Source organism: Anolis sagrei, chromosome 6, assembly GCF_037176765.1.
Source record: "Anolis sagrei isolate rAnoSag1 chromosome 6, rAnoSag1.mat, whole genome shotgun sequence".
Lineage (NCBI taxonomy): Eukaryota > Metazoa > Chordata > Lepidosauria > Squamata > Dactyloidae > Anolis > Anolis sagrei.
Genome location: NC_090026.1, coordinates 8,689,417 through 8,700,898, shown reverse-complemented (window position 1 = coordinate 8,700,898; position 11,482 = coordinate 8,689,417). Strand labels below are relative to the sequence as shown.

General features: G+C 44.4%; 2 protein-coding genes across 3 annotated transcripts in view; one reads left to right on the top strand and one right to left on the bottom strand.

Annotated features, from left to right (window-relative positions):
- The first annotated feature begins 320 nt into the window (after positions 1–320).
- Positions 321–6,991, top strand: THTPA (thiamine triphosphatase). Of its 2 annotated transcripts, none has more exons than XM_060782990.2 (3): positions 321–568; positions 4,847–5,458; positions 6,345–6,991. In XM_060782990.2, exons 1-3 carry the CDS (start codon positions 538–540, stop codon positions 6,488–6,490), a joined length of 789 nt encoding a protein of 262 aa, XP_060638973.2. In that variant the 5' UTR covers positions 321–537; the 3' UTR covers positions 6,491–6,991. The 2 variants fall into 2 exon arrangements, with proteins under 2 accessions (XP_060638973.2, XP_060638972.2); XM_060782989.2 differs by lacking the exon at positions 321–568 and adding an exon at positions 3,125–3,201.
- Positions 6,992–7,869: 878 nt separating this feature from the next.
- AP1G2 (adaptor related protein complex 1 subunit gamma 2) overlaps positions 7,870–11,482 on the bottom strand; it is a 33,747-nt gene continuing 30,134 nt past the window's right edge. The window contains exons 21-22 of the mRNA XM_060780006.2: positions 11,248–11,346; positions 7,870–9,465 (exon numbers count right to left, since the gene is read on the bottom strand). Coding sequence (XP_060635989.2) covers positions 9,361–9,465; positions 11,248–11,346 — 204 coding nt within the window. The 3' untranslated portion in view covers positions 7,870–9,360. The remainder of the gene's footprint in view (positions 9,466–11,247; positions 11,347–11,482) is intronic.

Below are 11,482 nucleotides of genomic sequence, written 5' to 3'. Positions count from 1 at the left end.
ATATATGTACATATACACACACATATATATGTATACATATGTGTGTGTGTGTGTATACATATATGTATGTATATATGTACACATATATGTATGTATATATTTATATATATAGAGAGAGAGCACAGAAATTCTTCTAGTCATCAGAAGGACCCTAAAATGTCTGATTTCCAGACTTAAGAAGAACCCCCCCCCCTAAAACCCCTGTTTCTTGGGGCCTGGCTTGGAAGGGGTTAACTCTCTCTCCCTCCCTCCCCCTTGGCCCCTCCCCCTGCTGTTCTTAATTGCAGCTTTCCAGTTGCCGTGGCAACCGTGAGCGAGGAAGCGAGGCAGCCGCAAAGGGAGGGGAACAAAAAATAGAAAGAGGGGAGCGAGAAAGGAGGAGGAGCCTGCAAGGCACCTGCTAGGGAGGCCTGGGACTCAGAGAAACTACAACTCCCAGGAGCCTTTGCGGGTCTTTTCCCCCTCTCTTCTCCGTCCTTACCGGCCTCTTCTGTCGCAAGGGGTTGTGGGAGTGGGAGTTCGTCTCTGCCAGGCAAGATGGCCGCCGACTCAACTTCCGGCTCTGCGGGTCAGTTTGTCTCTTGGCGGGTGTAACGCTGCGGCGCGGCGCCAGGGGGCGCTAGTCCAATGGAGGCGGAAGTGGGGCAGGCATAGGCCAGCTTGGGCCCTCCAGGTGTTTTGGACTCCAACTCCCACAATTCCTAACAGCCGGTAGGCTGTTAGGAATTGTGGGAGTTGGAGTCCAAAACACCTGGAGGGCCCAGCTGGCCCATTTCTACTCTCTAAGGTTTCCAGATTGAAAGTGTTGTCTAGTACTATTAATATTGGATTTTTCCCAAGCTGATTCTGAAAATATTCTCTTTAATCAGGTTTAATTGACTGATATTAGGTCTTAATTAGGCTTTAAGGTTACTTTTATATGTGGGGTTTTCTGGGATTTTATGTTAGTTGTTGTTGTTGTTCATTCGTTCAGACATCTCCAGCTCATCCCCTGTTTGGGTATCAGCCAGCACGCCAACGACTTAAATCAAGACATAGTTTTCTAAGATCTACAGAGACACTCGCTGGAACACCTCAGCAAGCGAGAGTCCAAAAGTGGCAGGCTCAAACACAGCACCTCAACCAATGGCTGATACCAAATGAGAGACTCCCTCCTGGGCACACAGAGGACTGGGTGACTTGGAAGGCGCTGAACAGACCACGCTCTGGTACCACGAGATGCAGAGCCAACCTTCAGAAATGGGGCCACAAAGTGGAATCCTCGACATGCGAGTGTGGAGAAGAACAAACCACTGACCACCTGCTGCAATGCAACCTGAGCCCTGCCACATGCACAATGGAGGATCTTCTTGGGGCAACACCGGAAGCACTCCAAGTGGCCAGATACTGGTCAAAGGACATTTAACCAGCTACCAAACTCACAAGTTGTGTATTTTTTCTGTTTGTTTGCTTTGTTCTGTTAGAAATGTAATATAATCGACTGGCTGCTCTGACACGACAAATAAATAAAAATAAAAATATTCGTTCAGTCGTCTCCGACTCTTCGTGACCTCATGGACCAGCCCAGGCCAGAGCTCCCTGTCAGCCGTCACCACCCCCAGCTCCTTCAAGGTCAGTCCAGTCGCTTCAAGGATGCCATCCATCCATCTTGCCCTTGGTCGGCCCCTCTTCCTTTTGCCTTCCACTTTCCCCAGCATCATTGTCTTCTCCAGGCTTTGCTGTCTCCTCATGATGTGGCCAAAGGACTTCAACTTTGTCTCTAGTCTCCTTCCCTCCAGTGAGCAGTCGGGCTTTATTTCCTGGAGGATGGACTGGTTGGATCTTCTCGCAGTCCAAGGCACTCTCAGCACTTTCCTCCAACACCACAGCTCAGAAGCATCGATCTTCCTTCGCTCAGCCTTCCCTAAGGTCCAGCTCTCACATCCGTAGGTGACTACAGGGAATACCATGGCTTTGACTATGCAGATCTTTGTTGCCAGTCTGATGTCTCTACTCTTCACTATTTTATCGAGACTGGACATTGCTCTCCTCCCAAGAAGGAAGCATCTTCTGATTTCCTGGCTACAGTCTGCGTCTGCTGTAATCTTTGCACCTAGAAATACAAAGTCTGTCACAGCCTCCGCATTTTCTCCCTCTATTTTCCAGTTGTCAATCATTCTTGTTGCCATAATCTTGATTTTTTTGATGTTTAGCTGCAACCCAGCTTTTGCGCTTTCTTCTTTCACCTTGATTAGAAGGCTCCTCAGTTCCTCCTCGCTTTCGGCCATCAGAGTGGTGTCATCTGCATATCTGAGGTTGTTAATGTTTCTTCCAGCAATTTTCACCCCAGCTTTGCATTCATCCAGCCCCGCACATCGCATGATGTGTTCTGCATACAAGTTAAAAAGGTTGGGTGAGAGGATGCAGCCTTGCCGTACGCCTTTCCCAATCTTGAACCAGTCTGTTGTTCCGAGGTCAGTTCCGACTGTGGCTACTTGGCCCTTGTACAGATTCCTCAGGGAAGGGGGCTTGGTATGCCCATCCCACCAAGAACTTGCCACAGTTTATTATGATCCACACAGTCAAAGGCTTTAGAGTAGTCAGTGAAGCAGAAGTAGATGTTTTTCTGAAACTCCCTCCCTTTCTCCATTATCCAGCATCTGGTCTCTCGTTCCTCTGCCTTTTCTGAACCCAGCTCGTACATCTGGCAACTCTCGCTCCATGTATGTTATTGTTTATGTTAGTATCATGTGTTATATCTATCTATATCTATGGCTGGATGGCTCTTTGTCAGGAGGGCTTTGATTATGTTTTCTTGCCCTGGTTAAGGGAGTTGGACTGGATGGCCTTAAGTATTTTCTCATGGTCATGGGGGTTCTATGTGGGAAGTTTGCCTCAATTCTATCTCTCGTGGGCTTCAGAATGCTCTGATTGTTGGTGAACTATAAATCTAAGTAACTACAACTCCCAAATGTCAAGGTCTATTTCCCTCAAACTCCATCTGTGTTCATATTTGGGCATTTTGAGTATCAGTGCCAAGTTTGGTCCAGATCCATCATTGTTTGAGTCCACAGTGCTCTCTGAATGTAGATGAACTACAACTCTCAAACTCAAGGTCAATGCCCACCAAACCCTTCTAGTGTTTTCTGTTGGTCATGGGAGTCCTGTGTGCCATGTTTGGTTCAATTCCATCATTGGTCGAGTTCAGAATGCTTTTTGATTGTAAGTAAACTATAAATCCCAGCAACTACAACTCCCAAATGACAAAATCAATTTTTAAAGTGATGGTCACTCCTTGGGTTAGTAGGTGTCTTATGGACAAGTTTGGCGGCAATTCGTCCAGTGGTTCTTGAGTTATGTGAATCCCACAAACAAACATTACATTTTTATTTATATAGATTATTATAGATTGATAATAATAATAATGATGATGATGATGATGATGTAGCTAGATAGGGATTATAATTATTATTTCTAGATTGAAAGTATTATCTAATATTATTAGTATTAGATTTTTCCCAAGTTCTGGGCTTGAGTCTGGCTTTGCTCTATTTCAATCCATAATAATAATAATAATAATAATAATAATAATTAATAATAATAGACAGGGAGTATTATTATTATGATTATTTCTACATTGGAAATATTATCTAGTACTATTAGTATTAGATTTTTCCCAAGTTCTGGGCTTGAGTCTGGTCAGAGTACCTTTAAATCTAGAAAATAATAATAATAATAATAATAATAATAATAATAGATGTGTGATCCAATACAAAAACCAGCATAGTGATCTTGTTTGCTGTGTACTAATCTTGTTGTGTTTCAAAGAATAATAGACGGAATATTATTATTATGATTATTTCTACATTGGATGTATTATCTAGTACTATTAATATTAGATTTTCCCAAGTTCTGGGCTTGAGTCTGGTCTAATTCTCTTTAAATCCAGAAATAATAATAACAATATAGCTAGACAGGTAATTATTATTATTATTATTATTATTATTATTAATACTTTGGAAGTATTATCTAGTACTGTTAGTTTTAGATTTTTCTCAACTTCTGGGCTTGAGTCTGGCTTGGTTCTCTTTAAATCCAGAAATAATAACAACAATATACCTAGTCAGGGATTATTATTATTATTATTATTATTATTATTATTATTATTTCTACATTGTAAGCATTATCTAGTAGTGTTAGTATTAGATTTTTCTCAATTTCTGATCTTGAGTCCGGCTTGGGTCTCTTTAAATCCAGAAATAATAATAATGTAGCTAGACAGGGAATATTATTGTTATTATTGTTATTTCTAGATTGAAAGTTTTATGCAGTACTATTAGTATTAGATTTTTCCCAAGTTCTAGGCTTTAGTCTGCTTTACTTTGTATAAATCAATAATAATAATAATAACAATAACAACAACAACAACAATAATGTAGTTAGAGATTATTATTATTATTTCTGGATTTAGTGTTATCTAGTACTATTAATATTTTCCCCAAACACTGGGCTTGAATCTGGCTATATTTTCTTTAAATCCAGAAATAAAAATGATGATGATCATGATGATGTAGCTTGACAGGGAAAATTGTTGTTGTTGTTGTTGTTGTTGTTATATTATTATTATTATTATTATTATTATTATTATTATTATTATTATTATTATTTCTGGATTTATAGAGAGAATAGCCTGACTCAACCCCAGAGCCTGAGAGTAATCTAAAATTATACTATTACGATTAATGATGACAACAACAACAACAACTGAAATACTGTTTAAAAGTTATTGGATAAACCAGAAAGGAATGGGAGATTATTATTATTATTATTATTATTATTATTATTATTATTATTATTATTGGTTCAGCATTCATCGAGGTGGAACAGAAGTTCTTATTCGGACCAGGGACCGCAGAGAAGCTGGCAGCGTTGGGGGCCACCCTGCAAAGTGACCACTCCTTCCGGGACCAGTATTACGATGCCTTGGACTTCAAGCTGACCCTTGCTGACCACTGGCTCCGATATAGGGAGGGGGTCGGATGGGAGCTGAAATGCCCCCCAAAGCCACGAGAGGGCAATGGGGTCCCAGACGGGATTCACAAGAGCCTAGCTGGACCAAAAGCTCCAGGTGACAACCAGCCATTGCAAGCACTTGAAAGTCTGGGCCAGACACATGGTGCAGTTCAATACCTGGAGGTCACTTACCCGCAAGAGATTGTGGCCCGTGTCTGTGGACTCCTTGGCATCGACCCGGCTACGGTTGGACACGAAAACATGGCCCAAGCAGTAGAGGCTCTTGGCTTGAAGGAGTTTGCCAGCTTCGTCACCCGCCGGTGCCAATACCGCCTAGGTGACCTGAATGTGGACCTGGACCAGGCGGATTTTGGCTACGCCGTTGGAGAGGTAGAAGCCCTGGTCAAGTGTCAGGAGGACATCCCTGCAGCTCTGGAGAACATCCAGAAGCTGGGAAATCAGCTGGGTGAGTGTGCATCTACACTAAGGGTGGCAAACTCATTTTCATTGAGAGCCACTTCATGGTTGCCTTCTTAAATCCATGGACGGCTGGCCGACTATAATTTGTATACATGGTGGTTGGTAATCACTTTTTGCCCAGTTTGAGGCCCCAGATACCATTGAACGACCACCATCACCTGTAATTATCTGCCGTGCGGACTGGGGATGATGGGAATTGCAACCCAATACCTCAGAGGTTGGGGAAAGGCTAAAAGGGCATTTAAAGCCTTGCATCTGAATCCAAACCTCACTTTCCTGACTCAACAGGGAACTTCAAGCATGGGCCAACTTGGGTCCTCCAGGTGTTTTGGACTTCAACTCCCACCAACAGCCTCAGCCCCCTTCCTTTCCCTCCCTCAGCCATTTAAGCTTCTCACACCAGGCTTACTCACACAAAAGCCTACCTCACACTGAGACCTTTTACCCACTGAGGTCTTCTCACACTGAGGGTTCTCTCACACTGTTGGCCCATGCTTAGAATCATAGAATCAAAGAGTTGGAAGAGACCTCATGGGCCATCCAGTCCAACCCCCTGCCAAGAAGCAGGAATATTGCATTCAAATCACCCCCGACAGATGACCATCCAGCCTCTGTTTAAAAGCTTCCAAAGAAGGAGCCTCCACCACACTCTGGGGCAGAGAGTTCCACTGCTGAACGGTTCTCACAGTCAGGAAGTTCTTCCTCATGTTCAGATGGAATCTCCTTTCTTGTAGTTTGAAGCCATTGTTCTGCGTCCCTCCCTGTGGCTTCCTCTCACATATTTATACATGGCTATCATATCTCCTCTCAGCCTTCTCTTTAAAGTATGCACACAATTACTATTCTCCCTTCTTTTTCTCTCTTCCTGGCAGGATTTGATGAGAAAACACGAATCCCTGGCAAGATGTCTGCCTACCTGCATCGATTCAGACCGATGCACTACGAAGCCTTGATACAATTTGGAAGGCTTAGGAAGATGGGAGACGGAGTACATGAGCCAAAGGAAAAGAATGTATAGTAGGGTGAGAAGGGATGCTCCTAAGGAAAGGACCCTCCTAGGCATTATATACTAGTGATATCCTCAAACAGGAGAAATTAATGTGAATAGAGCAGTAAAAAAATATAGAAAATTGTGGTGAAAGGAGTTTTTTTTCCTCCTTCTGCAATCTGCATATCTGACTTTCTAAATCCTTGCATCAAACAGTAATGATTTTCAGCCTGCCATAGTGGTGGAGGCTCTTTCTTGGGAGGCTTTTAAAAACAGAGGCCAGATGGCCATCTGTCAGGGGTGCTTTGAATTCGATTTTCCTTCTTCTTGGCAGGAGGTTGGACTGGATGGCCCAAGAGGTCTCTTCCAACTCTAGGATTCTATTGTTCTAAGATAAGGGGTGAAAGGATTTGGAGCAGGACTGGGCAAATTTGGGCCCTCTAGGTGTTTTGGACTTCTCCAGGTGTTTTGTACTATCTCCTTTCTTTTCAAAATAAAAGACCAAAACCATAAGCATTTGGTGAGGTCACAGCCCAGTGTTTCTCAACCTTTCTAATACCACAACCCCTTAATAATGTTGTGTTGACCACCAAACATAACATTATTTTCGTTGCTACTTCATAACTGTCATTTTGCTACTGTTATGAATTGTAATGTAAATATCTGATATACAGGATGTATTTTTATTTACTGGACCAAATTTGGCTGATACACCCAAATTTGATTATTGGCGAGGTTGGGGGGGGGGGTTGATTTTGTCATTTGGAAGTTGTAGTTGATGGGATTTATAGTTCACCTACAATCAAAGAGCATTCTGAACACCACCCGTGATGGAATTGAACCAAACTTGGCACACAGAACTCCCACAACCAACAAAAAATACTGGAAGGGTTTGGTGTGTATTGACCTTGAGTTTTGGAGTTATAGTTCACCTACATCCAGAGAGCACTGTAGACTCAAACAATGTTGGCATGAATACTCAATATACCCAAATGTGAACCCTGGTGGAGTTTGGAGAAAACAGACCTTCACATTTGGGAGTTGTCATTGCTGGGATTTATAGTTCTCCTACAATCAAAACGCAGTCTGAACTCCACCAAACATGGAATTGAACCAAACTTCCCACACAGAACCCCTATGACAAATAGAAAAAATTGTGTTTTCTGATGGTCTTTGGTGACCCCTCTGACACCTCCTCACCGCCCCCCCCCCCCCAGGAGTCCCAACCCCCAGGCTGAGAAACGCTGATCTAGCCCATAGTTGCAAAGTAGGACAGAAACAGAAAAGGGTTTGCACTAAGACATAAGAAGAGAAAACATTTATTCACACTCAGGTATCAAAGCTATCCATTAGGAGTTACAGCCAGCAAACTTAAAGAGACAGGAAACAGAAGAACAGCCCAAACAAACGAGCGATCTGTGGGACCCCTTGCCACAGTATGCTGGAGTTGTGACTGCTATTCCCCTTTTAACCTGGATTTTAGGGATATATAAGAAACCAAATCTATGTTGTCTTGTAGCCATGTTAACATGAAATTGGAGAAGCTACTTGTTGGGATGGTAAGTCCTAAATGCTTTGTGAGATGAGTCCAAAAGAAATCCAATTGCAACATTCCCACTTGCTTCAAGCAGACAAGAGTTCTTTCTCCCACCTTGGACACTCCACAGATATATAAACCCCACTTTCGTAGTTTCCAACAGATCCCACAACCTCTGAGGATACCTGCCATAGATAGAGGAGAAACATCAGGAGAGAATGCTTCTGGAACATGGCCATACAGCATGGAAAAACTCACAATAACCCAGTATCCCAACTCTGATTGGGAGCATAGCAGTGGTTACAAACAATGAGAAGGTGGACATCATTTATCCCTGGGCTTCCAGGTGTTTTGGACTTCAGTTCCCAGCATCCCCCACTGTTGACCAAGGCAGCTGAGGCTTCTGGGAGTTGAAGTCCAAAACATCTGGATAAGTCTTCAGCAGCACGGAGCCCCCATTGGCGCAGTGGGTTAAACCCCTGTGCAGGCAGGACTGAAGACCGACGGGTCGCAGGTTCGAATCCGGGGAGAGGCAGATGAGCTCCCTCTATCAGCTCCAGCTCCTCATGCGGGGACATGAGAGAAGCCTCCCACAAGGATGATAAAACAGCAACTCATCCGGGCGTCCCCTGGGCAACGTCCTTGCAGACGGCCAATTCTCTCACACCAGAAGCGACTTGCAGTTTCTCAGGTCACTCCTGACATGACCAAAAGCTCCTGCCACAGAGAAGGAAACAAGCCCTGATCTCTGGCTTCATCCATTGATGCTCAATACTCTTATTGGCATGACTTGAGCATCTCAGCGCTGGCATGGGTTCCTGAAGGCGCTGAAACCAAATGCCCAATGAAGAGAGATTGGTAAAGTTGTGACGGCTGGTATTGGCGGCGTCTCCCTCCCGCCCCTGCACTCTTTATCTCCATTGATTTCCATTTAGTCTCGCTCAGTTGTTGTGGATTTCCCTGTCTAGCTGATCAATTGAATTGATTTGCCAGCCGCTGGGAGAGGAAATAGAGAGTTGGCAGGGACAGGGGATTCCCTCCTCCGTCCCTTCTCACTCATTCAACCCAGTCCTGGCTGTCACGCCTGATGTTTCTCTTCTCTGCCTGTCAAAGGGCCTTTCCACACCTGTCTCTCCCAGATCCCTCCTAGCTCACCCACCCAAGCTCCCCCATCCATAACCCACCCATTGGGACACCCAACCTTCCCTAATTTGCATGCATTTGCTTATTAATAAGGGGCATCCAGGTGGAACCAAGGTGACCCCTGTCGGGCGCTGTTGGAATTGCAAGGCTTTCTCTTGAATTCGTAGAGTTTCATGTGAGAGAACCCATCTTAGAGGTAAGGAGAAGGTGTACCACGAGTTCATTTCCAGGCAGACTCTGGGAATGAGTTGATTTCCTCAATCTGTTGCACCACAGCCCCAGTCGGAAGGCTGTAAGCCAGCCGTAGCCTCATCCGGAGTGGCACCTGTGCGGGAGGAAGGTTTACAAAACAGGTAAAGCTGTATACAATTGGGCAAAAACAATTGCAGGTTTGGCTTTGCAAATTCAATTGTTTTGGATTTTGTCGAAGGCTTTCATGGCCAGAATCATTGGGTTGCTTTGAGTTTTCTGAGCAGTCTGGCCACGTTCCAGAAGCATTGTCTCCTGACATTTCTCCCACATCTATGGCAGGCATCCTCAGAGGTTGTGAGGTGTGTTGGAAACTAGGAAAATGGAGTTTATATATCTGTGGAGTAATGTCCAGGGTGGGAGAAAGAACTCTTGTCTGTTGGAGGCAAGTGTGAATGTTGCAATTGGCCACCTCGCTGAGCATTTAGATAACTGCTAGGCCATTAAATGCTAATCAAGCTGGCCAATTGCAACTAGGCATGTGGGGTGTGTGTGCGCCTGCTCGTGTGTATAGATAGATAGATAGATAGATAGATAGATAGATAGACAGACAGATAGATATCCAGGGTGGGAGAAAGAACCCTTGTCTGCTTGAGGCAAGTGTGAATGTTGCAACTGGCCACCTTGCTTAGCTTTTAGATAACTGCTAGGCCATTAAATGCTAATCAAGCTGGCCAATTGCAACTAGGCATGTGGAGTGGGGTATGTGTGCGTGTGTGTGTGTATATATTAGATAGATAGATAGATAGATAGATAGATAGATAGATAGATATCCAGGGTGGGAGAAAGAACCCTCGTCTGCTTGAGGCAAGTGTGAATGTTGCAACTGGCCACCTTGCTTAGCATTTAACTGCTAGGCCATTAAATGCTAATCAAGGAAGGTGGCCAACTGCAACTAGAAAGTGGGATTTGTGTGTGTGTGTGTACAGAATGTCCAGGGTGGGAGAAAGAACCCTTGTCTGCCTGAGGCAAGTGTGAATGTTGCAACTGGCCACCTTGCTTAGCATTTAGATAACTGCTAGGCCATTAAATGCTAATCAAGGAAGGTGGCCAACTGCAACTAGAAAGTGGGATTTGTGTGTGTGTGTGTGTGTAAGTATGTGTGTGTATATAGAATGTCCAGGGTAGGAGAAAGAACCATTGTCTGCTTGAGGCAAGTGTGAATGTTGCAAGTGGCCACCTCGCTGAGCATTTAGATAACTGCTAGGCCATTAAATGCTAATCAACGTGGCCAACTGCAACCAGAAAGTGGGATTTCTGTGTGTGTGTGTGTATGTACAGAATGTCCAGGGTGGGAGAAAGAACCCTTGTCTGCTTGAGGCAAGTGTGAATGTTGCAATTGGCCACCTTGATTAGTATTGAATGACCTTGTGGCTGATTGCTGCAATGGGGGGATCCTTTGTTTGGAGGTGTTAGCTGGCCCTGATTGTTTCCTGCCTGGAATTCCCCTGGAAACAACCAGGGCCAGCTATCACCTCCCAACAAAGGATCCCCAAGCAGGAAGCAGCAAGGCTTTGAAGCTCCAAGGTCATTTGATGCAAATCAAGCTGGCCAATGGAAACTTTCACACTTGCCTCCAACAGAGAAGAGTACTTTCTCCCACCCTGGACATTATTCCACAGATATATAAATCCCACTTGCCTAGTTTCCAACAGATCTCACAACCTCTGAGGATGCCTGCCATAGATGTGGGTGAAATGTCAGGAGAGAATGCTTCTGGAACATGGCCAGCCAACTTGGAAAATTTACAGCAACCCAGGCCTGACCTGAATTTCTGTCTGAGATCAGAACAGCTGCATTATTTGACTTCACAGGTTCCTACCCCATTCTGGTTTTATAGTTCTTCCGTATCCCTTACCTGCTTTGGGTTCAACACTCGGATGACCTGCGTAAGTGGGGCTCCTCCTTGGCCTGGGACTGTAGAGCCACTGGGGGGCAAAAGCTCCACTTGGAAGGACTGCGGCACAAAGAGAAGGCAACAAAACCCATCAGGCAATGTGTATTTTGTTTTGTGTGCCTATAAATTAACCTATGGACACCTTTAAGGGTGCATCTGCACCAGGCATGGCCAAACTTGGACCCTCTGGATGTTT